General features: G+C 39.7%; 3 protein-coding genes and 1 pseudogene across 4 annotated transcripts; 2 read left to right on the top strand and 2 right to left on the bottom strand.

Moving 5' to 3' along the window:
- Window positions 1–9,468: 9,468 nt before the first annotated feature.
- Window positions 9,469–10,973, top strand: LOC104424245. The gene is made up of 3 exons (XM_018865331.2): window positions 9,469–9,773; window positions 10,648–10,734; window positions 10,860–10,973. Exons 1-3 carry the CDS (start codon window positions 9,528–9,530, stop codon window positions 10,971–10,973), a joined length of 447 nt encoding a protein of 148 aa, XP_018720876.2. The 5' UTR covers window positions 9,469–9,527.
- A 3,356-nt stretch (window positions 10,974–14,329) lies between these two features.
- Window positions 14,330–16,500, top strand: LOC104432143 (annotated as a pseudogene).
- Window positions 16,501–17,296: 796 nt separating this feature from the next.
- On the bottom strand, window positions 17,297–20,180 carry LOC104424247. Of its 2 annotated transcripts, XR_005547659.1 has the most exons (5): window positions 19,712–20,180; window positions 18,621–18,812; window positions 18,340–18,517; window positions 17,925–18,232; window positions 17,297–17,771 (listed from the first exon to the last, which is right to left on the bottom strand). XR_005547659.1 is itself a non-coding variant. In XM_039304734.1 (4 exons), the coding sequence occupies exons 1-4, from the start codon at window positions 20,162–20,164 to the stop codon at window positions 17,985–17,987; spliced, it is 1,071 nt and encodes a 356-aa protein (XP_039160668.1). In that variant the 5' UTR covers window positions 20,165–20,180; the 3' UTR covers window positions 17,297–17,984. The 2 variants fall into 2 exon arrangements, 1 of the variants encoding a protein (XP_039160668.1); XM_039304734.1 differs by having other exon boundaries at window positions 17,297–18,232.
- Window positions 20,181–21,895: 1,715 nt separating this feature from the next.
- LOC120289663 lies at window positions 21,896–22,811 on the bottom strand. Its single transcript, XM_039304978.1, has 4 exons — window positions 22,803–22,811; window positions 22,420–22,711; window positions 22,053–22,124; window positions 21,896–21,969 (listed from the first exon to the last, which is right to left on the bottom strand). Exons 1-4 carry the CDS (start codon window positions 22,809–22,811, stop codon window positions 21,896–21,898), a joined length of 447 nt encoding a protein of 148 aa, XP_039160912.1.
- Between the last annotated feature and the right edge of the window lie 4,699 nt (window positions 22,812–27,510).

Raw genomic sequence — 27,510 nt, forward strand, 5'->3', positions numbered from 1 at the left:
GGGTTGTTCATTGGATGTGACAAGTGACAACAAACTCGATATTACTTAGACCTAAGCCCTCCTCAAAACCCTAGAACTTCGGGGGCTAATGACTCGCCACACACCAAATGATACAAGTGGAAAACTAAGTTAATCATATTCAAATATTTTAGTACACTCGATTTTGGGCTGTTCATTGCACGTGACAAGTGACACCAATCTCGATATTAATTAGCTAAAAAACTAAATAAAATAAAATAAAATAAAAACTCGATATTAATTAGACCTAAGCCTTAGCAATTACAGCTGTTAGGTTCAATCAATCAATCTCTCTCCCCTTCCCTAGAAAAAGTATGGAGTTGACATGTACGATTTAGACCTAAGCGTTAGCAATTATGGTTGTTACGTTCAATCAAGCTCTCGCTCTCCCCCTCCCCCGAGAAAAGTGTGGAGTTAACATGTGCAAGGGCAATTGATGGTCGGTCATACTGTTCCTTTCAATGACAAGAAGTCTAGTGTTTGTTTATCGGAGCCGGATAATATCCATGGGACATGGTTCTTGGGTTATGTATTCAGCAACCACCGTTGATTTATGGATTAGGATATGGGGAATTAGACTAATTCGAAGTTTAAGAAAGTAATAACCATCACTAATCATGATTACTGAAGTTAAGAATAATACAACGGAAGAGAAAATGAGGAGTTTTTTGTATATTTCTATGTCTGCATATAAAAAGCATCTGGAGCTTGTTTATAGTTTTAATAGATGACTATCTTAATCAAAATAGATATAGAAAATCAGAGAAAATATTTTAAATATTTATAGAAGATAGATAAATATCTCCTATATTCCCTCAAATGCTAGGTGAGTCAAAACCAATTATCAACTTGAGTTTGAAAAATAATCCCAACAATTTCTCGAAATCTTCAATCACCATGAAATCACATAGGAAATGGTCGAAACCAGACTTGCGTAGCGTCAGGCATGGTGGATTCATGGCATGGCTACACGCGGGGTGTGTGTGTTCGCTCCAGGCTTCTGCTAATGATGAGATTTTAATATGTTGATCGCCCGATGACAGTGAGTTTGGTGATGGTGTTGGCTTCTTGAAATGAGAAGTGCAAAGACGAGAATAGGAGGCTAACAGCATGCATCTTTTACGGTCAACTTTGCTGTTGGAATAGTAACATGACCAATATGAATAGCGTGGCTATTTCTTTGTTGAGCAAGAGTTACCATGCGAAGACGCGTCTTAACAATGCATGTATATTTTTATGTTTACATAGAAAAGAGTACACGGAATCTATTTATAGGTTTTATTAGATGACAATCTAAGGAAATTAGCTAAACCTTGCTAAATGGGTTTTTAATGGTTTAAAGCTCAACCTTCCTGCGGTCTCTATTGAAGGTGAGTCGCTCCTCTCTTCTCCCCCTATTGTAACACCGCTGAGGATCCCAACCAATCCGCGTCGCCGTCGCTCCCATCGCCTACATTATGTAGGCTACATATACGCACAAGCCTCCGTCATCAGCGACGACCCCAGCTAGAACCTCAGCCAGAACCAGCAGCAACAAACTCTGATTGTCAAGGAATGCGACGACAATCCCAAGTGAAAGCGTGAGATGCGAGTCAACCTTAGGGAGATCTCCCTCAGGGACTACGACCGCGCCTTCCTGCGCGTCGATCCGTTCCAAGAGGGTGTGATATTCGGTGACAAGCACATCGGCGAGGTCAAGTTCATGACTTCAGCTGCTTAGAGCGAAGAATGGGAGATGGTCCAAACATGGAGAAATATGTGCTCTTGAGGTCTGAAAGGGAGGAGGGGGTTTTGCTTCGCTCTTCATTTGCCTGCAAGTCCAGGTTGGGGATTTTCAGGTGGGGCAACTTATTTTCTAGTTTTGTCTTCTATTTATGATCATCTTTTTAAAATTTGGAAAATAGTTAAAATCTTTATGATCTTTCAAGCTCTAGAAAATCGTGAAAATTTGTATATGATTTTACTTATCGATTTTTATTGACTTATTGGTTTTAAGAAATATCGGACATTTCATTATGAAACTGGAAAATTTTGCAATAAAGAAAAAGTCACAAGCAAGTTGAAAATCTTATTAGGAACCTTATAAAACCATTAAGAATCTTATCATTTACATAGTACGTAGCATTATCTATGTGTTTTAATAATGTGGGTTGAGTTGGTCTTGGTTGGGTACGGGCTTGATTAGATTTGAGTCTCTAAATTTCTAAATGCATATAGATTAGTCAAAATGGATCAAATGCATCGATTTGGGTCGGATTATTTTTAATTCATTTATGTGTCGTGTCTATATTAGTGACTTAGCACAATGTCAAAGGGCCTCGTTGCCGACTAATAAATTTTTATGCAGCTTTTCACGGTCTAGCTTGTGGGCTCTATGGACCCGCGATGGCAATTACATCTTAGGTCCACGGCATTTCTAAGCTCATACCCACGTCTCTTTAATAAAACGAAATATAAATTTGTGTAGGCTTAAATGGTTTCATCATAGGTTTGCGACGATAGGCATCAATCGAGCAACCACTTTACTAACATGCAAATCAGATAGTTTTTATTGGAAAAATATAGTTTTGAATCAATAAACCAATCAAGCCGGATTTAGAAGTTTGATATCATTTTCTTTAAGGATTGATTTGCCCCACAATATTGCTAATAGTCACCGAAAAATATCCTCCAAGATATAACAAAGTCTCAAATGAGAAAATTAGATAGCAATTCCAGTATATCTCCAGGGTTTCTCTAGAAAACAATTAAAAAGATGGCCGTAGTTTTGAAAAGAAGACTGGAAAAATGATTTCATTCTCATTCATGCCAAAAACTGACATAGAAGTATGTATGTATGTATGTATGTATGTATGTATGTAAATCGGTCTTAAAGAACATAAGTAACTCTGCACAAAAGGTTGAAAAATGAATAAAGATATCCCTTTGGAAGAAGTTACAAAATGAACAAATACAACCTTTAAGGAAAGATTGCAAACTAAACAAATATAACCTTCAGGAAATGTTGCAAATTGAATAAGTATATTTTCAAAGGTTGTCTTGAAAAGACACGTATAAAAAAGTCAGAATAATAAAAATAATAATTTTTTAATAAATAAAATTCCAATTTTTCATAATTTCCAAAAATATTTAATAAACTAAAAATAATCTTTCAACTAATAAAGGCTAATAAGATGACTGTAAGAAATAAAATAAAATTAAAGTGGTTAGTGTTAATTAAATACATGTGCGCTTAATAATTGCGCATCTACGCGCACATATTGTGGGGTCTAGCCCAAACCCAACCTTTTTTAAAAATAATGGGTGCGTTTGTTTGTGTTTCTATTCAAAAATTGTTCCAAGGAACAGTAATAGAGTTTCAGTGAACAGTTTTTGAATAAAAGAATGCGTTTGGTAACTGCAAAAAATTTATGTTCTGGAATAGGAAAAGAACAGAAACACGTTTGGTAACTGCACTCAATTTATATTCCTAGAACAGAAAAAGAACGAAACACGTTTGGTAACTATAAAAAAATTTATATTCCAAAATTTTCAAAAGTGCTTCTTCTTTTTTTAATAAAGTGTAAACTTGGTATTGAATTCTCATTCTCATGAAATGCTCATCAATTTAATTTTGTTCATGGTGAGTGAAGACAAACATTCTGAACATGATTATATGAGTATACTTGGTAGAAAATTTTGTAAGTAAAGTTTGTACCAAATTTTTCTGAAGTGCTTTTTTATTTTTAATAAAGTGTAAACTTGGTATTGAATTCTCATTCTCATGCAATGCTCATCAATTTAATTTTGTTCATGGTGAGTGAAGACAAACATTCTGAACATGATCATATGTGCATACTTGGTAGAAAACTTTGTAAGTAAAGTTTGTACCAAATTTTCTCAAGTGCTTTTTTTTTTTTTTTATAAAGTGTAAACTTGGTATTGAATTCTCATTCTCATGAAATGCTCATCAATTTAATTTTGATCATGGTGAGGGAAGAAAAACATTTTGAACATGGTCATATGTGCATACTTGAAAGAAAATTTTATAAGTAAAGTTCGTACAATAAGAACTAGCAAAAAGAAGAGTATCTTATAAATCTCAACATGGACCATTTCATACATGACATCACACTAATGAAGCAATATAGTTCATTGTTCAACTTTATCACAGTGAATACTTAAAAACAATATTACAAAAGTTGGAAACACAAAGTCAACAAATCTCACACATATTGTGATCCATTGCCATTTTATTTGCAATACTTATCCTAAGCATATTTATCCCAGATGTCTGCTCATGCGATGTTTCATTTGCAACATCCACTTCTGTAGGTCCAAATGGATACTCCGGATCTCTATATAGGGAAAAGTTTATGTCCATCATATCTTGATCACGAACGTAATTATGAGGAGCACAACATGCAATTACAACAAGTGATTGCTTTCGAATTGTAAATGGACTTGACCTAACTTTCAAAAAATCTTGTATAGCTTTGCAAGTGTTAGCAATACCGACTTGGTTACTCTTCCTTCTCCTCTTAGTATTTGGAGTCCTATCCAATTTGTGCTTTCCATGAATTGAAGTTGCAGCATTGTATGATATAAAGACTCTCTCATCAATGTGGTGTTCACTGAAGCCATTTGTATTGCCACCACCATTATCACCATATGCATTGCCACCACTGCTGTCACCGCCTACATTGCCATCACCATTGTCATCTTCCTCCGACACCATCAAATCTTGAGCATTTGCTATGGCATATTCCCCGGTAGCATATGTACCACCAAATATAATACATAGCTCGGGATACTGAGGAAATCCATCCTTCTTGAATTTTGTCCACTCAATATTCTTCTACAATTTTCACAATAATGATATTTCAACAATATAATCATACATTCTAAAATTTACATATATAATGACATCAAAATGACCAAAAAGTTAAAAAGATACCTTGATGTGAGATTCCCATATACTTGGATCGTCGACATCAACTCTTTTATTCACATTATCCCAACCAAATCCAAACTGAGACATGAGTTTCTGAAAACTGCTATATTGTTTTCTCAGTTTGTTTACCTTGTTCCTCAGCTGGACCATGCTATATTGGCATCCCATCTGTCTAACAAATTCAATCTATATATTCTTCCACCCCGCTTTGTTGAAAGTAGAAGAGATGCGATTTCCCTTTTTGACCTCATCCACCAACAAACCAATAAATAGGTTGGTTCTCGGTCCACTTCGCACTGAATGTCTATCTCTCAGATACCATTTAATCTTTGACCGGTTGAGCAACATATGAGTTATGAGTTAAATCAATAACATAAAAATATACATGCCATACACAAAATCATTATCAAGAGATGCAAGCAGAGAAGACTATAATGAAAAAATTGACAATTCTTGAACTAACTTGTATAGAACAAATCATAAGTTGCATTTTGAGCTACAAGAACTACATAGTACTATGACTATCAATGATCAATGAAATAGAATGCTCAAAGTAAACTAAAGAGCATTGTGAGAAACCTACCATGTCAAAATATAAGTCATATTTCAAACACTACAATAAAAGGATATGTGAAAAGTTCAATCTTGCTCCAAATGAACCTAAACAACTACTCTCTCCAACCTGTCTTTGAGCTGTGAAATCCAAATGATCACCCTAAACATTTCATTTGAATGCTAGATATAATATGCAACCATGAATTTCATCCAACACAAGGCAGCATTAGCCTTGGTTCTTACCTTCAAACACAGAAAGAAGTTCTTGAAAGTGGTTCCAGTCCTTCAGTGTTTCCTCTGTAAGTTTCTCAACTATAGTCCCTCTCTGTCAAAAAGATAGCTCTCATGATGATTTTGGATGAGCTCATGGTTCCTCAGCATAGTCCAAAGAAATTTACCGTCGGATCGCTCACTCAAGCGAGCAGAGCATTGCTGCTCTGCTCACGAGGCTCGCTCGAGCGAGCAAAGTAGCGACGGTCGCTCGAGCGAGCAAAGCGTTGCTACTCTGCTCGCGATTTGCTTGCTCGAGCGAGCAAAGCAGCGACGCCGCTCGAGCAAAGCAGAATGCTGCTGCTCGCTCGAGCGCTGCGATGCCGCTCGCTCGCAATGCTTGCTCGAGCAAGCAAAGCCGTGATGCTCGCTCAAGCGAGCGACGCTGCCCTAGATATGGGCGAGCAACGCTCGCTCGAGCGCGTCTCGCGGATCTGCGCAAGCGCTGGATCGAGCGAGCCGACACGCTCAAGCCCCAAGCAGCTGCGCGCCCGGATCTGCGAGGGTGCCTCTCGCCGAAGCCCTCATCAAACGGTGAAGGAGGAGCAAAGAGCGGTGAAGGATGAAACTTACCTTGAATCGAAGCTTCGGCGGTGAAGGAGTAGCGGCGGTATCGGCGCTGGGAGAGAATGACGAGTTGGGAGGCACCGGAGAGGATGATGGTGGAGAACCTGTGAGAGACGCTGAAAAAGGGAGGGACTTGAGATAGAGAGGGCGCAGGTGAATGATAGGGGGCACGAAAGCAAGAAACAAAAAAAAACAAAAAAAAAACAAGTTTTTGTGTTTTTGTTCCTTTTGGGCCTTCAAAAGTGTTTCTAGAACAAAAAAATAACTTTTTTTTATTTCTTATTTCTGTTACAATTTTGTTCCGGAAAAAAAAAAACAGATTTTGAACAAAAACACAAATAAACGTGTTTCTATTCTTTTTTTTGTTCCCAAAAACCAAAAAAAAAAAAAAGAACAGAAAAAAAGAACACAACCATGCATGCCCAATAATAATAATAGAAAGAGACTTACACTTATAAATTGATCCATCTCCTCTCAACTTTCCTATGTGGGACAAGCAAAACGCATTTGTTTTGTTTTACAAACAAACATCTAACAGTTTTGTATTGTATATATTTTTTTCGTTTTCCTTTATTTAAATATGCATGCCATGTGATGCAATGACGTTAAAAAAAAAAAAACCAAAAAACCAAACTAACATGCATAAAATTAAATTATCATGGATACTTCAATATAAGCAAATGCCAATACCTTAGTATAAACTTCAAAATGACGAACGACATGCATACTAAGATATATGAAATGAACATGAACCAATGCAATAATGTAATAATTAAAGATATTCAAGATATTTTGGATATCTTGGATATCTTATTGATTAACTGTAATTGATATTATAATATCTCCAACATTGGCAATGGCCATTAGAACTTAGGTCCCCTAGATTTTTAAGCTCATACCCACATCTTATACTTTTTGTGTAGGCTCAAATAGCTTCCTCTAGAGTTGCACCTAGACATTGATCGGGCAACCATTGAGGACTTAATCACAAGTCACTTCCAGTTATGGAAGGTGAAAAAATTTATATGTATGTTATCGCCATGTAAATTCAGAACATTCAAATAAGATATTACTCAATGAGATAATTATAGGTTTTTTGTCAATGTTGTGATATATGATGATGTAGGCAATAAGGTTCGTATTTGACGAAGGTCTGTACTAAATTTAATCAACTCAATCAATCAAACCTGATTCTTGAGGAACTCCCCAACACTACATTATACCCCAGAATTTCATAAAATTACATATTCAAGGCCTTAAAAAACAAAATCATCATCTATGATTTAGTCAACGTTTTGAGTACAACATGCAATTTTTCTAATTTAATTAATCATCAAACATATCTCTTTTGATATTTATATAGCAATTCAGATTCATCGCATGTCAAGTTAAAAGATCTTAGAATGTAATTGCACAGTACAGACACTGTCCAAGGGATGGGATTGTTCGAAGGCACGTTGTTAAGTAAAAGGAAAAGACCATTTGATATGCTAACGCCACCAACCACTTTCCAGAAAGACATTTTTTTAGATTGTATGGTAATGGCAATCTCGATAACATAGGTCAATAATGGTCCAACTTTCGATCTGCCCGACCTAGTGGTTTGACTTGTCCACAGATCCGAAGTCAATGAGACTTCAAAATTACATGTAGTGAAAGAATCTCAGGTCTTCAGCGAAGCCAAAGTGTTGCCAGCATAATAACCCATTGCACTAGTTGAGTTTCCCCAGGTTCAAGGATTTTAGTGTTTATGCTTCTCTTGGTGCCTTCTCAGGTGGCCCATCCCATTTCTAAATTGGTTGGATAAGTGCTTCCATGTGTCGCGCGCACAGCCTTCTTCTTATCCTTAGGGAGCACCTCGATTTTAAATGCGTTAGAATTCTTACCTTTAGGGAGGACCTCGATTTTAAATGTCTTCCAAACAGTGGACGTTTATTGCCATGACGTCTGCAGGACATCATTCAGGGTATATTGCTCTTGAGTTGGGCGTAGGGGTTTCGCCAAGGGAGGGCTGTCAGCATCGCCCCATGGCAGGTGATAACCTACTATTACACTGCATTTTCTAATAATCATCCGGTTATTGCATCTCGTTGTTGTAGTCGTGAAATTATTGTTTTTTCTCAAGTGGCACGAGCACATAGAGAGTTTCCAGCGTCTCAAGATAGTAAAAGAATCAAAGAGACATTGCCAGCCAGAGGTATGGACTTGCCATTTGAGAAACAGATTGGATAGTAATTGAGGTCTATCGTAAGATTCAAAATGGTGTGGGAATCGCGAATACATAGTGAGAGTTTGCAAGAGAAGAATGAAGATGAAAATGAGAGGGAAAAGGCCTCTAATTTACAGGATTTTTTTATTTTTTTTTAATATCTTGGTCAGAGCCCGGAGTGACAGTTGCCAACCAACGGTTTCGTCATCGAAGGCCCGATTAGTGGAAAGGCCGAGTCCAATTATCGTAAGGCGTAGAATTAGACCAAGGTGAATCTCCACTCTCCAGGAGCTAGTCCCCTAAATTTCACATGCAGGAGATCCAGACACAACCTCAGGGTTATACGGAAAGACGGCAAGCTTGGGTCGGGCGGCGGGCCGAAAGCAAAAGATAACAGGTCTAATTCGATATAGGTCTAAACATATCAGATTGACCCGTCCATTCCTAATAATGTCTTAACGTCATTTCATTATGATTAATATTGCTAAAAATCTCAAACCGACACATTTATACCACATTTACCCTAGACTATTTTTTATGTTAGAAGACTCCCAAATTAGTACATCATTACCACATTTATTTCAAATTAGTGCATGCGTGTCACATTTACCCCAAATAATTTTTTATATCACAAACAATTCTAAACTAGTATATTCGTGTCACATATACCCTAAATTGGTATACTTGTATAGCGTTTACCCCAAAAATTTCAAATTTTTCACAATTTAAGATAAATCGATACTAGCCTTTTTTAAAATAGACCTTATTATCCTTAACCACTCCCCTGCTTTAATATATCATCTCGAGTAGTTCAATTTACTGCTCGTGGGGGAACTAAACGGTCACCCTATCTGCAGCTCTCCCAAGTTCGAAATCGATTCTCTCTCTCTCTCTCTCTCTCTCCCGATCAATCAGCGATTTTGCATATTCTTTCCTGTCTAAACCCTACTCGCGTCCCAGGAACCTCCCCCGGCCATGGCGAACTGTACACCGTTGCCGGCGACTCCTGGCTGTGAAGAGCCGAGCCCCATCAGGCACGTCCTCTGCGTGACGCGGGACGAGGACGTTAAGCGGTTCGAAGAGACCGAGGACTGCTTCATCCTGGGTTTCGACCCGTTCGAGCGTATCTCCAGGTTCTCCCTGTCGATGACGGAGGCTGGCGCGACCGACGATCGCGGCGATGGGTCCAAGGACGTCGTCGTCATTGCTGAGAAAGGACAGGCAAGTTCGTACTTTCGTCGCGCGGACTTGTCCTTTTTTGTTCGTTCGCTTTTGCTTCGTTTTCGTACTTAACCGGGAATTTCTCTGTTTGGTTATGCCTTCGTCATAAGACGGTTTATGCTTTCGTGGGTTTCACGTTTCGACGAAGGTGGTCTCCATGTTTGTTCTGTTTCGCTTGTGGAGTAGAACTGAGAAGCATAACGTATGTTGGAGAATCGTTGGAATACTGATCTAGCAATGGAAATACTTGAGTAAAGTAGAACTTGACATGAGTAATGCACTGTATAGTTTAACTGGAGGTGCTCATTAGCTTTGTTTGGTGTACTTAGGATTGTAATAGCCTGTTGAACTTGTTCAGAATTGGGGATTACCGGGTGACTAATCGAAACCGATAGCACCAAAAGAAGGGAGAGGAAACTAAAAGAATATTTTGAGAAATTCATATGAGCTCTTGACTCGGATACCATCTTGATTTGAGCGCCTAATGACAATTTCAAAAGTTCAACTCATCAGAGAGCATCGTGGTATGTGTCTTCTGTTTTCCTCTTTTTATGGTTGAGAAAGGAGTGGTATCTTTATATGTAGTTGTTATCCCTATTAATGGAAGTCGAGAACAGATTTAATTGATCATGTAGACTGGACTTCAAGTTTGTAGTGTCGGGGAAGCAATCACAATTTTCTAAATGCAGTTATGATGATGATGATCTTATCTCGCTTCAACTATAGCTTATTTGTAAGTTGCATGTCATATTATTTGGTCCCCAGGATTCTATGCAAGTATCTTTCGAAGCAGTTTTCGTATTACTATTTCTTTTCTCAAGTCATAGTGATTAAACGCTCTTGATTGCTGGTTGCTGCTGATGATTACGGACAGGTGGCTTGTAGAGACTTCCCGCACTCGAGGCATCTTTGTCAGAAATTTCCCTTTGCAACTACGCCTCATGAAAGACACTGCGAGCTGGTACTAACCGCACATGAATTTCACCACCTGATGATTGTTCTCAATATCAAGTCTCAAAATTTGTACTTTTAATTGAACTATGGAGGCAATCCTAACTAGGTGCATTTTCCTTCTCTTTCATGCAGTGTTACTGCTATATATGCGATTCAGCTGCTCCATGTAAGAGGTGGTTCAAGAGAAACCATTATGATGCCACTGAGCACGACAATAGGTGGAAGTCAAGAGGAGGAGAAGATTGAGGGAAAAGAGAGAAAACAGCAAGTGAAGGGCTCTTCACATTGTCTGTTTTCTTGCTAGTTCATGGTGAAACTGGTCGAAAGCATTGATGATCAATTCGTGCTCTGCACTTGTTGATCAGCTTATCATCTCCCTATTTTTGCGCTTGGTTTTGGCAACCTCCTGGAGTACAGGACAGCTTTTGGGACCAGGGAACTTGATTGTACAGTCATTTGATCCATAACAAAGCGAAAGGTGGAATTTCGTTATTTTGTGGGATCAAAATCGCTGTTGAAGTTCATTGTTTGCTTACAAATTTTTGAAAGTGGACATGCATGAGTTTGACTCATGAATTTGCTGAGTCGCTTCAGGTAAGCTAAATGGAGATTGGGAAAGCTAGTCATATGCTGTTATACTTGGTCCAACGGGCCCATGCCCGTCCGTGGCCTGTCTATTTGCCATGCCTAAAAACTAGAGTGCAAATATCCATAGGAGAGCTGAGAAACTGTATGCTTGGAGAATTTAATATTATTCCGTCAAGATGGCGTAGTTGATTTCGTGCTCTCAAACTGCAAATCCTGCTGTGCTCTCAAGGTATTCTTTGCTTCCTAGTTCCTTTCGGAGCCTGTGTTAAATTTATATGCTCTCGAGCGCAGGTGAATGCAGTATATTTGGTGCGGTTTGGTGCTTGAACCAAATGAAACCAGTACATACCATTTGAGAAAAGAAAAATCAAAACCAGATCAAAATGTGATGAATAGTTTCTCAGTTGTAGTAGTTTCATGAACTTAAACTCACTGATAGTCTAAACGATGCATTCATTCCATGAAATAAACCAGAGTATACACTCACAACAATTCATAAATTCAGAATGAATATCAAATCTTCTTCTTGAGAAAAAAAAAAGAGCTATTTCATCTATAAATGACCAGAAAAATCAAAAGGTATATACAATACAGTTTTGCGGTTTGATTTGGTTATAACTTTCTAGAGAACCAAACTAAGCCACAACATGAGTCTAGTTCTAGTTCAGCTTTTGAACCGTTTTTAACGAAAATGGTTTGGTTTGATTCAGCTTAACAATCTGAACCGATGTTACTAATTCTCTTGAAAGTACTTATGTGGTTTCACTTTGAGCCTCCAATGATTGGCAATAACAATTCTTGCATTTGCTATTCTAGTTTGATTATGCACCTGTTTAGCTTTTTTGGGTTTTAGAGTAATGATGTGCTCTCCGGAGAGAAAAAGAGAAAAAAGAGTCCATTACAGGCCGACTGCCTGAGGCTCAGAGTGGCATACATGTAGTTTTGTGAGAATTCAAGGGTATCATATTGTTGTTATACCTTTTTATACCCATTTATAATAGGCTAAATTGTTACACGTGTTAGCAATTTTGTAAATTGGTCATAAATGAATTTAAAATAATAAAATCTAAAATAATATGGGTGTTAAATGACTTCACAATCTATGACAAAAAAATAAGTTCACAATCTACTTGTGACTCTCTCTCTCTCTCTCTCTCTCTTCATTCTCCCTCGCGCTCGCTCACTTCATGTTTTCACTTCAATTTGGGTATAAAGTTTCCTACATTGGCTTAAGTATCAAAGTATTTTAGCAATATTGTGTCAGGTATAAATTGAGTTAAATATAAGTCGCTAAATTTGTATTACATAAAAATTGATTAAAACATATTAAATGGATCAATTTCGATCTGATCATTTTCGATTCAACCTGCCGATTTAGTGGGTCTAATTATTATGAGTGGTCCGGAGCAAATTGGACTCTGTTTAGGAAGAATAATCACTTTCCTCCCTTTAGAATAGAAAAAAACTAAAGCACGAGCACATCCTTATTGTTGAGGTCAAAAAAGACTTTACCCTACGTGAATTAAACATATTAGTTGATTTTCACTTTTCTGCTTTTTTATGACTTATTTACATTTTTTTGAAGAATGGGCAACATTTGACGGAAAATTTTGGTCATCCTGAAAGTCAAATGCACGAAAGTTGCTCACGAGGGTTACTACGAAAGTGCAAATTCAATGAATAGAATATAACAAGATATGGCGAAATTCGAGATGGAGAATGAACTTAAAAAATAAATTGTAAATTGTATTGTGTATCACGAACACATCTTGCCTTACTAAACAGACAACTAACGAACACATATTTATCTTACCAAATCAAATATCGAGAAATGAGTCCATCAATAAAAAAGGGGAATTGTTATACATTCGGCAGGCAACACAAGTCTCATTCTGCACAATATTAACTAAGCAATATAATATATGGCCGTCCACCGAACATGGGTTCATGTGATACTAAGAGTGCGTTTGGTAACGTTTATGTTCCAAGGAACAATTTTTTAACAGAAATAGTTTTTTTTTTTTTTAATTCTATTCTAGGGAACAATTTCTTAGTATAAGAATGTGTTTGGTAACTGCAAAAAATTTCTACTTCGGAATAGAAACGTGTTTGGTAACTTGTATAATTTTTTTTTTATATTTTTATTATATTTTTCCTTTTTTTCTTCCTTCTTTCTTTTTTTTTCTTCTTTCTTCCTTTTGGCCAATTGCTAATCTTGGCCATGGTTGGCGACCGGCCAATGACCCTCCCCGTGGCTAAGCGAGACTCGACCTCACCTTGGCTGGATGAGCTCGAGCTCGAGCTCGCCCAGCGGTGGCTCGATGAGACTGACCCTCACCGATGGTTAGGCGAGCTTGACCTCACCAAATCTAGGCGAGCTCGAGCCTCCCCAATCACCTCACCTCGCCACCAAGGCCACCGGCGAGGTCACCAGCCATGGCTGTAGCCAACAACCAACTAAAAGGGAAAAAAAAAAAGTGTTTTTCGGAATTTTTCTTAAGAACAAGAAACAACTTTTTCTTACTTTTGTGTCTATTCCAAATTTGTTTTTGGGAACAAAAAAATAATTTTTTTATTCTGGGGTTATCCAATGCGTTTCTATTCTTTTTTGTTCCCTGAAATTATAAAAAAAAAAAAATTGTGTTTCAGAAAATAGAAACAAAAATAAATAAACAAGCCCTAAATACAAGAGATTGGCATGAGCTCAAGCTCAGAAACCGTAATTTATCCCATATAGACTGAGATCCCATGTCATCACAAAAAGAGTGGGGGAAATAGATGGAACTGAATTAAGCAATTTAGTATATCGTATGTCGTTATACAACCGACCAAGCCTATGGTTTTGATTAAATGAGCACACTCATAGTACAAGACCGTCTTTTAGGTCCTGTGGCACGTTACATCAATCGAAAATCGGAACCTTGCAGAACTGAGTGGGCCGGAGTGGTTGGAAAAGGGCCGACCCGACCCGGTCGGAGGAAAACCCTTATCCGGGACTGCGCGCACGAGCAGGACAACTCTCGAATCAAGTAATCTCTCTCGCGACAGCAAAACCCTATCGCTTCGCTAGCATCGCTGTCCGGTCTCTCGGTAGCTAAGATGTCGCCCGCTCCGGTCGTGGAACCCGCCGAGCCCGAGACCGAGAAGGTCCCCGAGCCCGAGAAGAGGCCTCAGGTACTTCCGGGTTGTTCTTGAGCTCCGTCCGTCTACTGGGTGTGTGCGAAAGATCGGGGGTTGGTGGGGGGTGGGTTCGGTTCGTTCAAAGTTCGTTGCTTTTTGTTGCAGGACGACGAACCCATTGTGGAGGACGTGAAGGACGACGACAAGGACGAGGAGGAGGACGACGAGGATGACGACGACGAGGACGACGACGATAAGGAAGATGGGGCTCAAGGTGGGTCTTTCTTCTTCTTCTTTTTTTTATTCATTCCGCTTTACATTTTGGAAGCTGGTTGTGTGATTTCGCCCGGTTTTGGTTTTTGTAGTTGTGTGAAAGTTTGCTGATTTGTATACGGGCATTCGCTATTTTTCGTTGGGAGGATTAATTTGAATCAGGAGGGATTGTTTACGGGCAAATGGGATGGTACGGGGGAATTACGAGGTGTGACCTTTGGAGTGTGTTTAGTTTTTGTTGAGGTTGTGTTGCGGAGTTGATTTTTAGATGAAGTTCTTGAATCCCAATGGTCTACTCTAGTTTAGGTGGAGTAATGGAAGTGCTATGTACACGGAAATCATTTTTGGTGTGGGATAATCCTGGTCATTCTTTCATCTCCAAAAGGGTGTCACTGCTGCGTATGTTGATTCAAATTTTGCATTTTCAACAGATAGCAATAACTGTGATGCTACGTTTATCTGTTTAACTGAATATGCGGATGTTTGCTACTTTAAGTTGTGGGAAAGACTGGGTGAGGTGATGGTCTGTTTCATTTGATATTTTGTAGTTTTAGTGTGTAATCCGTTGATAGAGAGGTTTCTGTTTTAGTTAGAACTCAACTCAGTAAACCACAGATGGATTTCATGATCTGAAACTTTTGCTTTTGGATTGGTTTGGTTAGTTCACTGTATGCAAACATACAATCACAAGTCTCGAATTCCTTTTGGGTTGGCAGAAGGCTGGTTCCTTTTGGTTTAGTATGTGAATGAGGAAGTTGTTTGTGTGGAGTATCATTGGATTTTATGTTTTGGCTCAAGTTTGTTGGTGCAGTTTTGATCTCTGCAATGCATATACTTGCAGTCTGCTTGAGCTGTGCAGGATTTTTTTACTGAAGCTTCTCGAAAATTCCAACAAAAGTATATTTCTATTTGATTTTGTCAGCTGCTGCTTTTGGATTTAAGAACTCAAACAACATGAATGGGCAGGTGCAAATGGGGGTTCGAAGCAGAGCAGAAGCGAGAAGAAGAGCCGCAAGGCTATGTTGAAGCTTGGCATGAAACCTGTAAGCGGTGTAAGCAGGGTCACCATCAAGAGAACCAAGAATGTGAGTGCTTTTTCTTTCAAATCTCTGTCATGCATTTGATACCTCATCCTTCATATAATTTAGCAAAAAACTAGAGCAACTCTGAATTGTGTGGGTCTCATTGATTATAGAGCACTAAATGGTGTCTAGTGGCTTTGGAAGATCCATTTATAGCTGACCTGAAAAAGTGGAGTGTCTTAGTTCATTATAGTTGAAATTGATTTGCATATATAAACAATGGCATGTTATTGAGAAATTCCTGGTGTTTCAGGTCCTATTCTTCATCTCAAATCCTGATGTCTTCAAGAGCCCTCACTCTGAGACTTATATCATATTTGGGGAGGCGAAGATCGAAGACTTGAGCTCACAACTGCAGACACAAGCTGCCCAGCAGTTCAGGATGCCCGACATGGGATCTGTGATGGGCAGGACAGACACTTCAGCCGCTGCCTCAGCAGCACAGGCTGATGAAGAAGAGGAAGAGATCGATGAGACTGGGGTTGAGCCTCGCGACATTGACTTGGTGATGACCCCAGGCTGGAGTTTCGAGGAACAAGGCCGTGAAGGCTCTCAAGACGCACAATGGGGACATTGTTGGTGCTATCATGGAGCTTACTACCTAAACATGCTCCATCGGGGTTTGCTTCCTGGCCTTTTTTGGTGATGAGCTTTGAGAACTGTCTAGGTTATCTGAGTTGGGATTATTTGCAGCATTTATTCACTTTCTCTATCGGCTCTTTTATCCTTGAACTTGTAGAAGAGAAATTAAAACGAGGGCGTCTTGTCAACAATCCACTCGTATAAACATGGCCGGACCTTATGCCTTTTTCAGCTTCTTTTAAGTTCTCTGAAAGTCATAAAGCGACCAGTTTATGTTACTGAGTAACCGTCGATCACGCATGGCTCACTTTTCAGTCGCAAATAGCCTGACAGGTGATTACTTCATCGCTATGGGCGATTCAAACCGAACTCAAAACTGAAACCAAAGAGGTTCTGAGTAGGAATGCTATGATATTGTAATTGGTAATTGGTTTAATGATCACATTGAACGGCTTGGGTGTTGTTTGCACTATGGGTTGCTCCTTCGCTACGGACTGAATTTACGCGAGAAAATTCAGGTCAAAGTACTGATCACAGGACTTCACTTCTCGCTTCGATAGGCAATTCCAGAGCTCTTTCTTGTCATTTTCCACGTTCAGATGAGACAAATATAAATGACAATGTATGGGTTTCTCCTGCCTTAGCGAGTGACTAATGGATGAAAAAACGTGCTTATCAAACTTGCTAAGATGTGGAAAAATAACAAATAGTAGCCTTAACAGCGTCTTTGGCCGTTGACCCCAACGCAAGTAGTTCTGGTTTCTGTGTCTTCGACCGTCTTTAGCTGTAATTGAGCCAAGCTCGCTCTTGCACAAATTAAATATGCTGCTGAGTAGACACGACGCTTGAGCATGCCTAGTGAATCTTTAGTTGAAAGCTGAGCTTATTTGATGTGCATAATGCATACAAATGCAACTTGTCTTATTTGAGCTCTATAAGAAGCAAAACACATGCAAGCACGACTTGTCTTCATTTAGCTGTGACACCGACAGCGTTTGAAAGCTATTTACAAGTTTGGAGATCAAAGAGTTCCACAAGAGCAATTCATGGGGTTTGACACACAGTGTTCTACATAACATAGAGAAGCGATACAGATCCAGTAAATCATGGGTGATTATTCACATTTGAGGAACACTTACTCCTGAAGTCAAGATTTAAAATCTCTGCCCCGAATCTCCTCTTTCAGCACATACTCCCAGTCTGAGCAGTCCTGCCAGCCTGCAGAGAGAGGGTTTTGGGCGAATCTTTTGCTCGAAAATGGAGTATTTGACTATCTTCAGCACCAGCCCGAGACTCCATCTTCAACTTGCCACCAGAAAGGTCAGTGCTTTCCTCTATCACTCTTTCTCTAGCAACTGGAAAGCTTTCTTCTTTAAGTGCGACCCGATATCAACTGAACCTGGAGGAATCAGTGTCTGATTTTCAGAAAGTAAGCTCTCATCCCATCGTTTCAGGATTTTCAATCTGGCCATAACAGAATCCTGTACGTCATCAGTGCAGCAGATTGCGCCTGTTACAGGAGAATTGAGAGAGATTTCAGGTGCGAGGCTACCGTTCTCTTTGGATGATCCGGCTGTCAATTCTGCAGTCCTGCTGAGATCAGGAGAAACTTTCAGAGGCCCTTGTTCCTCCACATTTGGAGTACTTTTAGTACTTGAGTTATGAGGCCGGCAACTTGGGCTAAAAGGTCAGTGGTAGGATTGATTGCGCTGACCACAGTCAGACTCTGAACAGAGGCATTCAGCTTCTCAAGCTTTTCACAGCTCCTTGTCCCAGCCAACAATTTATCATCTTCATTTGATTGAACAGAGACTCCAATATCTGATGAGTTCTCCGCATCCAAATTATTTTCAAAAGAATCTGCAACAAAACATCATTAATTATGAGAATGTTAAAGAGTTTTTTCTCTGATAAATGAATCTGCTTGGCCATGCAAATTAGATGTGTTAAGCAACTTAAGTCCGAACCTTTCACTTCATTGGACCCGGAATTATCCATCTCGATCCTCATACGATTGAAGCGAGCCTTGTAATTCATGGAACATAGAGTAGCCTCTGCCTCGAGCCACAAATTCTTAAATAAGCGTATTTGTGGCTGCGAATCATCCTTAACCTGAAAGTTCTCACTGAGAATCTTCTTGATAGCCTGCAAGGTTATCCACAACAAATTTACTCAGTTTCTATTGATCCATTAGCTTATAGTTCCAACCTTTCCATGGCAGGGGGTTACAGAGTATTAAAAGAAGTACCTCGGTCACGGCATCATCTTTGTTTATCAGGGCATTACCCCTACAGGAGGAAAGTTCGGAAGAACTTTCAACCTCACTATCAAACCCAGCATCTTGCCTCTTCTTGTCAAAGGCATGGTGATTGTCAAGCTGACCCTTAATATTTACAGAAAATGCACCGGCAAGAGGAGGCATATTTACAGAAGATTCACTCTGTGGGAAAAGAACCCAGTTATCCTTTTTCTGCAGAAAACAACCTACCTAGAATGCTATAACTCAAAACTAGATATTCACGAATAGGCAGAAGAAAAAAAATAAATCAATAAACCAGATCAAAGAAACATGTTAAAAAAGGACTAGCAATTGTAGATGATATCCTGCCAAAGGTAGCTTCAATTCGTATTATGAATCAACATGTAGGTGTAGTTCACTTCTAACATCACAACGTGCATATTTAACTGCCACAACTTTTTAGTTATTACAGTGTTGTTTCATCTAGCAGGTAGAAAAAGGAGATGGTACTCATACCCTACAGATAAAGCCATCTCTTCAGCATGTCATCGTCTTCCTGTTTCATTGTCTATCCGATTCTTGAATAATACTCGTAAGTATATTTGTCATGATAGATCTATCTTGACAATATGCTTAATTAATCAGAAAAAGGCTACTGAGGTAGTAAATAGGCCTGTGCCGCAAATCTCTTCATAGTTAAAGGCCCTTCTAGAATATGGTGCAGCACAATGTGAGAGTGAAAACATGCATTCGAATTTCCCAAGTCCCAATTATTCAGAATTCCGTCAATTGCCTCAACGACTATTACCTGCTGTCTGAAAGCCAAAAGATCATCACCTTCATTACATGAAATTATGAAAAGGAACTAGCAAGGGGATATCAAATGCTTCAAGATATAATTCTAGATTCATGAGAAGATTATCACCTAAAGTTCAAAAGGCTAAATTATTTTCATTGGCATGTTGGTTATCATCCAATTTGAGATTATCACCATCCATATTTTGCCATTAAAAGAGTGGCTTTTCATGCTCTGGCAATTTTAGCATCAACTAATGTTAGGTAAGAAACTGAAAAAGAAGCAGTGAGATAAACAAAATTACCATGTCAAGATCAGGTGATGCTCCTAAACCTTTGCATGTGTCTTCCTCAGAATTATGTATTTTGGGTTGTGGGGTCATCTGCTCAACATTCTTTGATGAACATGCACAAAGATTATCGATCACCTTTTGAATGACATCAGTGTCTCTTTCCTTTAAGTCACATGCACCACTTAAACATGAATAGAGAAGTAACTCTGACAGATTGTGCATAGTTGAAACTAGCATCTGTCCATCTATATTTGGGATTACTGGTTCCCTATCCCATTTGGCAACCCCAGGAGAATTATCTACTGCATTGGTTGATTCCAACACATGCTTCATAGAAAGGAGCAACCCTTCCGGTGGATCCATTTTCAAAGAATCGTTTCCATTTGTACCCACATCAGAGACATGATGGGTGGGCATGTGCCACTTGTCAGAAGTCACATCACCTTCTCCTGAACTCTGCTGCATGGATGAGAAGGTTTAGAATCACCAATTGATTCTTGGCACGTCATGCAATGTCCAGTAGATTCCTCGACTTCATTAGAAAACAGAACATGTCTTGAATCACTCGAGCAAATATCCTCATTATCATTGGATCCTCCTCTCTGCCTGAAGGATTAACAAAGGCATGCAGCACTGAGGGTGACACTGAACCTCTGTTACTACACCCACCTCTGTAGAGTACTTTTCCTGCACTTGGTTTATCAGAGGAGACCTTAGGAGGATATAAGGTATTGCCAAATATTCGAAGGTCCTGTAGCAGATTAAAACCACTTAGTTCAGGTTCCTCCCCGAGCTTTGAGCATGCCATTGCTTTTTTCCAGCAAGGAGAGTCCACAGCATGTTCAAACTGATGTAAACCCACAGAGGGGCTCTCAGCAGAATTCAAGGCATGATTACCCTTAGATGGCAAATTAAATCTGTCTAATGTTACATGAGGATTTCTGGATTCAGATTTGGCACCAATGTGCTTTTCAGCACATTGCAGAGTACGATTATGCTCCAGTGCTAAATAGGATTGATCCGATGTCAAAGGATCTTTACATCCCAAATCTGCCCCAGCTAAATGATGAAATGCATATTTAGATTTGCTATTTGATCGGTATTCATCTTCGAGATGGTATGGTTCCTCAAAGGTAAAAATCACTTCTTCCTAGCTGGACCCTACATCTGCACTATCAAACTGTGATTCACTTCACAAGCTCGCACAAATGGAAGCTTGTTTACACTAGATAGCAGAATGCTAGCATAGCGCTCATTAGCACAGTCTCTACCATCCTTGTGATCTCCTGTAGAAACTTCAGCAGCTTGAGAGCTAAAGCCATCAACTGGGGATACCATGGTGTGTGCAAGCAAAGGTTTCACATCACAATTCCCATCATTCCCGCTAGAATCATGCTGTGACATACTTTTTCCCAAGAGTGGCACCATCAAGCCATGGCTTGCTTCCCAAAGCTTGCACGGACTGAGGCTCATTTACATTAGACAAAATACTGCGAGCATAGAGCTCATTAGCACTATTCTTGTGATCTCTGATAGAAACTTCACCAGTTCGAGGGCTAAAACCATCATTTGGGAATCCCATTATGGTTGAGGCAACAATTTGGCAACAGAGTCCCCATAATTCATGCTAGAACCATGCTGTAGCACACCTTCCCCAAGACTGGTGCCCTTAAGCTGTGGCTTGCTTCCAAAAGCTTGCACAGACCAAGGCTTATTCACATTAGACAGTAAAATGCCAGCATAGAGCTCATTAGCACAATCTCTACCATTTTCGTGATCTCCTATAGAGGCTTCACCAGTTTGAGAGCTAAAACCGTCAATTGGATATCCCATTGTAGGTGCAGGCATAGATTTCACTACAGAGTTACCACCATTCACGAATGAACCACACTGTAGCACACCTTTCCCAAGATCAGTGCCATCAAGCAGTAATTCACTACCAGAAGTTAACAGGGACTGAGGCTCATTTACACTGACAAGCATAGTGCCAGCATAGTACTCATTAACACTGTGTATACCTTTCTTATGACCTCTAATGAAACTTCACCAGTTCCTGGGACAAATCCATCAGCTGGAGGTCCCATCTGGGGTGCAGCAAAGATTCCGAAATCATATTCCCACCATTCACACTTGAAACATGATTTGACACAACATTTTCATCTATATGAGCATATGGCCACTGGTTCTTCCCAAGATTCAAGATAACTCTGGCATTGCTGCCTGAGGATGTGTTTCATGAAATACTCTAGGCAAATCCAAGCTTGATGATGCTGGATGAAAAAAAAAACATATAAGGATAACGTCAGAGACTGAGTAAGCATGATCTTGGTTTGGCAAGCAAGAAATCACTTACCATCCACGTGTTTTCCACTTATAAATCCACCATGCTTTTCCCAACTCAAAAGATCATCACTATGAGAAGCTCCTGCATGTGTACTCAAACCATTAGATGCATGATGAAGTCCTCAAGAACACAAAGAGGAAAGAACATATAATCAGATCTCTCTGCTTTCTTAACTTCATTTGAGCTTCCATTAGTAATCATAGTCTGTTCACATAACTAATTTAATTCAAACCAGAGCACAGAAAAAACACTATTAAACTTTAAATGTATCAGCATATGAACAGCATGCACGAAAGAGATCAGCACATGAAGAACCGTGTAACAATACTATAACATTATTATCAGAAAAAGAAGAAAAGAATGAGCATGAGCATACCTCCGTTTGTACAAGTTTCAGTCATTAATGGAGCGGCAATAGGCCTCTTCAAGCAGTAACTCCCACCTATATCCTCAATTTTACCATAATATCTAAGTGCCTGCTCATTCCAAAGGCCACTTGATTCAGCTGTACCTCCCAAACTCACACTTTTGCTTTGATCATCACGAGGCAACTTATCCAAGTTCGCATCAAAAGGAGATGATATTCTGCCATAGTCGCACTGAGTAGCCAGCCCCGAGGGATCACCCTGAACTACCCCGGACGACGCATAAATGAGTAACACGCGTCGCTTTCCGACGGCACTCTCGAGCCATCAGAACGCCGGCCGAACTTTTCATCCCCTCTAACATCGACAGGGTTCCATGAAAGTAAAGGGGTACTTTCTCCATTAACAGTCTCCAAACCCGAGTAACCGTAAGTCCCAACATCGAACTCCGGGTTCGACGCGGGAAACCAATCAGTTCTTGCGTTAGGAGGGCACGGATTGGGCCAGGCGCCGTGCGAAGAATCCGCGGGCCCCTGATCGAACCGCGGCGGCTGAACAGAATCCACATAGAACGGCGGCAACGAATTGGGATACGGGTCCAGCTGGGGGATCGCGAAAGGCTGCGCAAACGCGACAGGTTCGACGTCGACGAGCACGACCCTATTTCCAGCCCAATTACTCATCGTTTAACAGATGATCAGGGAGGGGAGCCAACCGATCAAAACCCACAAGAAATCTGCGGCAAAGGAACGATCTTTTCACGACCAACGGAGCAAACAAAACAAACAACCATTCATTCAAGCGACGAACGCGACGCGACGCGACACGACACCGACACCATAGCGGGCGAAGTAAGTCCCGATTCTCCGGCCGAATTACCAGCTAAAAAGAGACCATGGAAAGGGAGGCGAACGGATGGAAAAATACCAGAGAGAGGAGAGATGGAGAGCTCCCCGATGGCGGGCGGAAGCTGCGAAGGAGAAGCAAAAGAGCTTGCGTCGTCTCCACTGCAAAAAAGAAAAACGCCCTCTTCCTCCTCTTCTTCTCCGCTCGTGCCGTAGTGCAGGATCAGCAGCATCGCTGAGGACGCCACCGGAATTACGAAAATGGCCCTCTGGTCTGGATCATCGAACACTTGGCGCCGGGTCGTGCCGCAGAATTTGGCACGCTTTCCTCCCTCGTAAACGCGAACTTGTTTATTGTTTTGAAATCGACGTCAGCTTGAGAAACGACTGTTTATTCATAATAATAAATAAATGGCAATAAAACAAATATATATAACCTTTGTACCCATATAATTCTTTTTTTGGATTAATACCAAATTCATGTAATTCTTTTTGGATTAATATCAAAGAAAAACCTCAAACGAGAAACCTGTAACAAATTTTTCTTAAATTAATATTTTCACCACCAAAATTTCAAAACCAATACGTTTATAACAAATTTACCATCTATTAATTTTCATTAAATTAAATTAATACCAAGAAAAACGTCACGTATCATTCAACTCAATAGTTTGAGTAAGAAAATTAACAAAAATTAACAAATTGTAAATTTATTACAAACGTGCCAAATTGGGGTTTAGTTTAGGGTAAATATGTTTTATATATACTAGTTTGGAGTTGTTCATTATATGATATTAACCCTTATATTAAACATATATTAGCATGAAATAATCGATTATTAATAATATTCATGAAAAAAATAACAGTAAACAAAATCATCTTTGTATCCACATTCATAATTTTTTTTTTGTAAGTAAGTTACTTTATTACCCCTAAAACCAAGATCGTGATGGGTGGACTTATCTCGTGGACATGCCCTACCATAAGTCCATCCAACTCCATGCAAGGAGCAGGCGCAGCACAAAACGTCATAACACCAGTCCAACCACATGTTCAAGATCAAAACGAAGCAGAACATCATCTCCAATCCTGTCGAAAGAGTTCGATCTGCCATCAGGAGAGACCCGATGCCCCCAATTTTCATCGAGCATAAGATAGACGTCGCATGGTCAACGAATTCATTCGGAGAGGTGACATTAAACCACAAGTGGTTTGCAATCTTTATCACTTAAATTTTCCAGAAATCAAGGGAAGACCAAGATATTTCACTGGGAAGTGGCCATTTTGATCCACTCAAAGCACCACCTCTTCTGCATATTGACCTTCATGACCTGCCAAATGCAACTCAACGTTTTTGTGATTAAGCCCTGAGGCCAGACATTTGCTTGCCTAGAACAAATGCTTCTCATTCAGTGAATCCTTGCCGCCCTTAAAAGTGATCTCCAAATCATCCGCAGAATCCAACTGAGAGACCTTGACGTGTGAGTAAAGAGGATGAAACTTGACTTTGCTTTATTCAACTGCAGCATCTGCCATTCGAGAAAGTATCCCCCGTGACAATAACAAAGAGGCATTATTGTCTCCAAACCCTTTTCGCCTTTAAAGAAGCCTTGAAGATGTCCATTTAGGGAGATGGAGAAATGAGGCCTGGGAATACAAGCTTTATCTGTTTCCAAATTGATTAGGAAACTGCTAGATTTCCCTTACTGCAAGGACAGATTTCAGCTGATAGACTCAAATGCCTTCATGAGATCAGCTTTGCTAATTTCTCTTTTTGGATACAATATCCCTAGGCAAGTTCCTGTCAATTCATGAGCCAGATTAGCATTATCACATAAGCTCCTCCCTTCAACAAAGGCGGCTTGTTTACAACTTATAATTTGATGAAGTAATACATTTGATTTATCAGCAGTTACTTCTTTCTTACATTTGGCAAAATCATATCATCGAGGTCTTTTTCCATAATCAATCATATTATTTCTTTTTTTGCTACAAAAAATATTTTATGAATATTGGAATAACTTTGTTTCTGTAAGATTTTGGGATATCATTTTCTTAAAATGGAAAATAGTAACATGCAAAAGTGGGAAAAAGATATCATTCTTTTATGATAATAATTAATAACTTGCTATTTATGGGAATATCCTATGCCTTCTTGATATAAACTTGGAAATATGAGTGTTATGATATGAACGCACAATGATTGTCTTGTAATAGAAATGCACTGAAAATCTTCAATGACATGAATTAGACTGATTGATTTCAAGTTAAACGAGTTGAACTCAATATTGCATTGACAATCGATTGGTTTTGCAAAGTGATACTACTTTGGCAAGAATACAATCAACTCGCGGCTAATATTATTACTCTTGTTGAGAGTGTTTGTAGAAACCTACTCTCCAATCTGATTATACACTTGACGGTCCGTCTAACCTTAGACGTGCCCCCACCAAGTGGGCTTAAAGTCAAATTCGGATCGTCCTAGACAATGGCATTTAAGGATAAAATCCGACCCTACTCGATTCACCCATTGCAGGCTGTCTTTATTGATCAGGTTTGCTTCATTTGCAGCATCACTTGGTAGACCTACTAATCCTAATGTATTAATTATTGAAGCGACTTAGGTTTAGGACACGCTAAATTAGCTTTCTGGAATAATCTCTCAATGCCAATGTACGGATTCAGCCTTTAACCTGACCAGCAGAATGTTTCGTAACGAAATGACAGCAAGTCAACACATCAGGCAAAGCAAAAGCTAATCTGAACCAGAACTATCGCGTGATCCAACAACCAAAGCAAAACGAATTTTTTCCATGGATTTTGCTGCTTCACTTAGAGTACGACAGCAGCCTCCTGAACCGACCATTTCTTGATATCCTTCCCTTAAAGATCACTCCTGCGTATACACGCAAATTGTGCAGCAGAAAAGAGCAAAAACATCGACATGAACCAGAAAAGAACACATGAAAATGACTGAAATATATTGTTATGGAAAGAGCAGAACACAAAGCATGAATCCCAGCAAAAGTTGCATCATAAAGGTCACAAACTGATCGATTCACTGTACATTTGGATTGTCCGTACTCACTGCATCGCCCACTTCTTCCTCGCACACCGGCGACGGCAATGAAAGAACAAACGAATACCCCTCACTCCAGAAAATCTTCTTAAAAGAAGCACAACATCACTCAAAAATAAACAAGGAAGGAAGATCCCGAAGCATCTGGAAGGGATCTCCTGGTTGCACTGCCACCGCCAAGATGGCTGGCCCACCCCAGCGGCAACAGCTGCTCCGCCAGCCGCGCCACTGCCAAGGCATACTCCCCCAGCAGCTCCGCCGCAATCACCACCGTCATCATCCTCTCTCACTCTCTCTCTCTCTCTCTCTCTCTCTCTCAGTCGGTCGCTGCCGTATCTCGGAAAAGTTTGAACGCATAATGTGGATGACATAGATGCAGCCATTTTTATAAGAAAACGAAGAACACCCTCTCTCTCTCTCTCTCTCTCTCGCTTTACGTGGGGTACTTCGGTTTCGGATGATATAATATATGTTATGAATTATGCGATGTATAGCTTTTGTTATAAGGTGTGCTTGTGCTACTTAGCTTACGCGCAACTGGGTCATCATTAAAGCTTCATGGAATCACGTGGTTTTTCTTCGATCCGACTTGAAGGACACCATCCCGGCTGACGTGGCGTCGGCCGATTGGCTGCCTCGGTGGGGATGGAGTGAGGACGGCTACTAGGAGGAGCGGCTAAGGCCGAGGAGACCAAGGAAGGAAGCACGCGCATTTTCCTTGGGCGGATGTTTTGGTTTTCGGACCGAGTCGAAGAATAATGTGACGTAATAAATTATATAAGAACCAAAAGAGTAAAATATGAAATCCATAAATTAATCGACCCTAATAAGAAATTCGAAGAAATAAAAATAGAAAGGAGACGACATGTGATCTGCTATTTGAGCACTTACAAGTGCTTGCACCTATATCTTCTTATGTGGGACAAAGTTCAAAGTTGGTCCTTATCACCTACAAGTGGAGCAAACACAATACAAAAAAATGATATAACGTGAAACACAAACTACAAAGAGGAAATCAGAATATGACATGATATGATGCGCTAATTTAGTTTATTAATTGAGATAAATTTGATATATTTTATTGTGATTTAATTACTTGGCACGTAGAATTCAATCAATACTAAGATGTTTTAGGTCGACGCAAATTGACATAAATACAAACACGATTATGACATATT

Source organism: Eucalyptus grandis, chromosome 11, assembly GCF_016545825.1.
Source record: "Eucalyptus grandis isolate ANBG69807.140 chromosome 11, ASM1654582v1, whole genome shotgun sequence".
In the NCBI taxonomy this organism is placed as follows: domain Eukaryota; kingdom Viridiplantae; phylum Streptophyta; class Magnoliopsida; order Myrtales; family Myrtaceae; genus Eucalyptus; species Eucalyptus grandis.

What these genes read in the sequence shown, in the direction of transcription:
- LOC104424245 (XM_018865331.2), top strand. Translation starts at nt 9,528, where the DNA reads ATGGCGAACTGTACACCGTTGCCGGCGACTCCTGGCTGTGAAGAGCCG. An exon ending in TCATTGCTGAGAAAGGACAG is followed by an intron (nt 9,774 to 10,647) that starts GCAAGTTCGTAC and finishes GATTACGGACAG; the next exon opens with GTGGCTTGTAGAGACTTCCC. An exon ending in ATGAAAGACACTGCGAGCTG is followed by an intron (nt 10,735 to 10,859) that starts GTACTAACCGCA and finishes TCTTTCATGCAG; the next exon opens with TGTTACTGCTATATATGCGA.
- LOC104424247 (XM_039304734.1), bottom strand. Translation starts at nt 20,164, where the DNA reads ATGCAGCAGAGTTCAGGAGAAGGTGATGTGACTTCTGACAAGTGGCAC. An exon ending in CATCACCTGATCTTGACATG is followed by an intron (nt 18,813 to 19,711) that starts GTAATTTTGTTT and finishes CTTTTCCCACAG; the next exon opens with AGTGAATCTTCTGTAAATAT. An exon ending in CGGGTCCAATGAAGTGAAAG is followed by an intron (nt 18,233 to 18,339) that starts GTTCGGACTTAA and finishes GTTTTGTTGCAG; the next exon opens with ATTCTTTTGAAAATAATTTG.
- LOC120289663 (XM_039304978.1), bottom strand. An exon ending in TGAAACTTGTACAAACGGAG is followed by an intron (nt 22,125 to 22,419) that starts GTATGCTCATGC and finishes GTACACATGCAG; the next exon opens with GAGCTTCTCATAGTGATGAT. An exon ending in AAGTGGAAAACACGTGGATG is followed by an intron (nt 21,970 to 22,052) that starts GTAAGTGATTTC and finishes TTTTTCATCCAG; the next exon opens with CATCATCAAGCTTGGATTTG.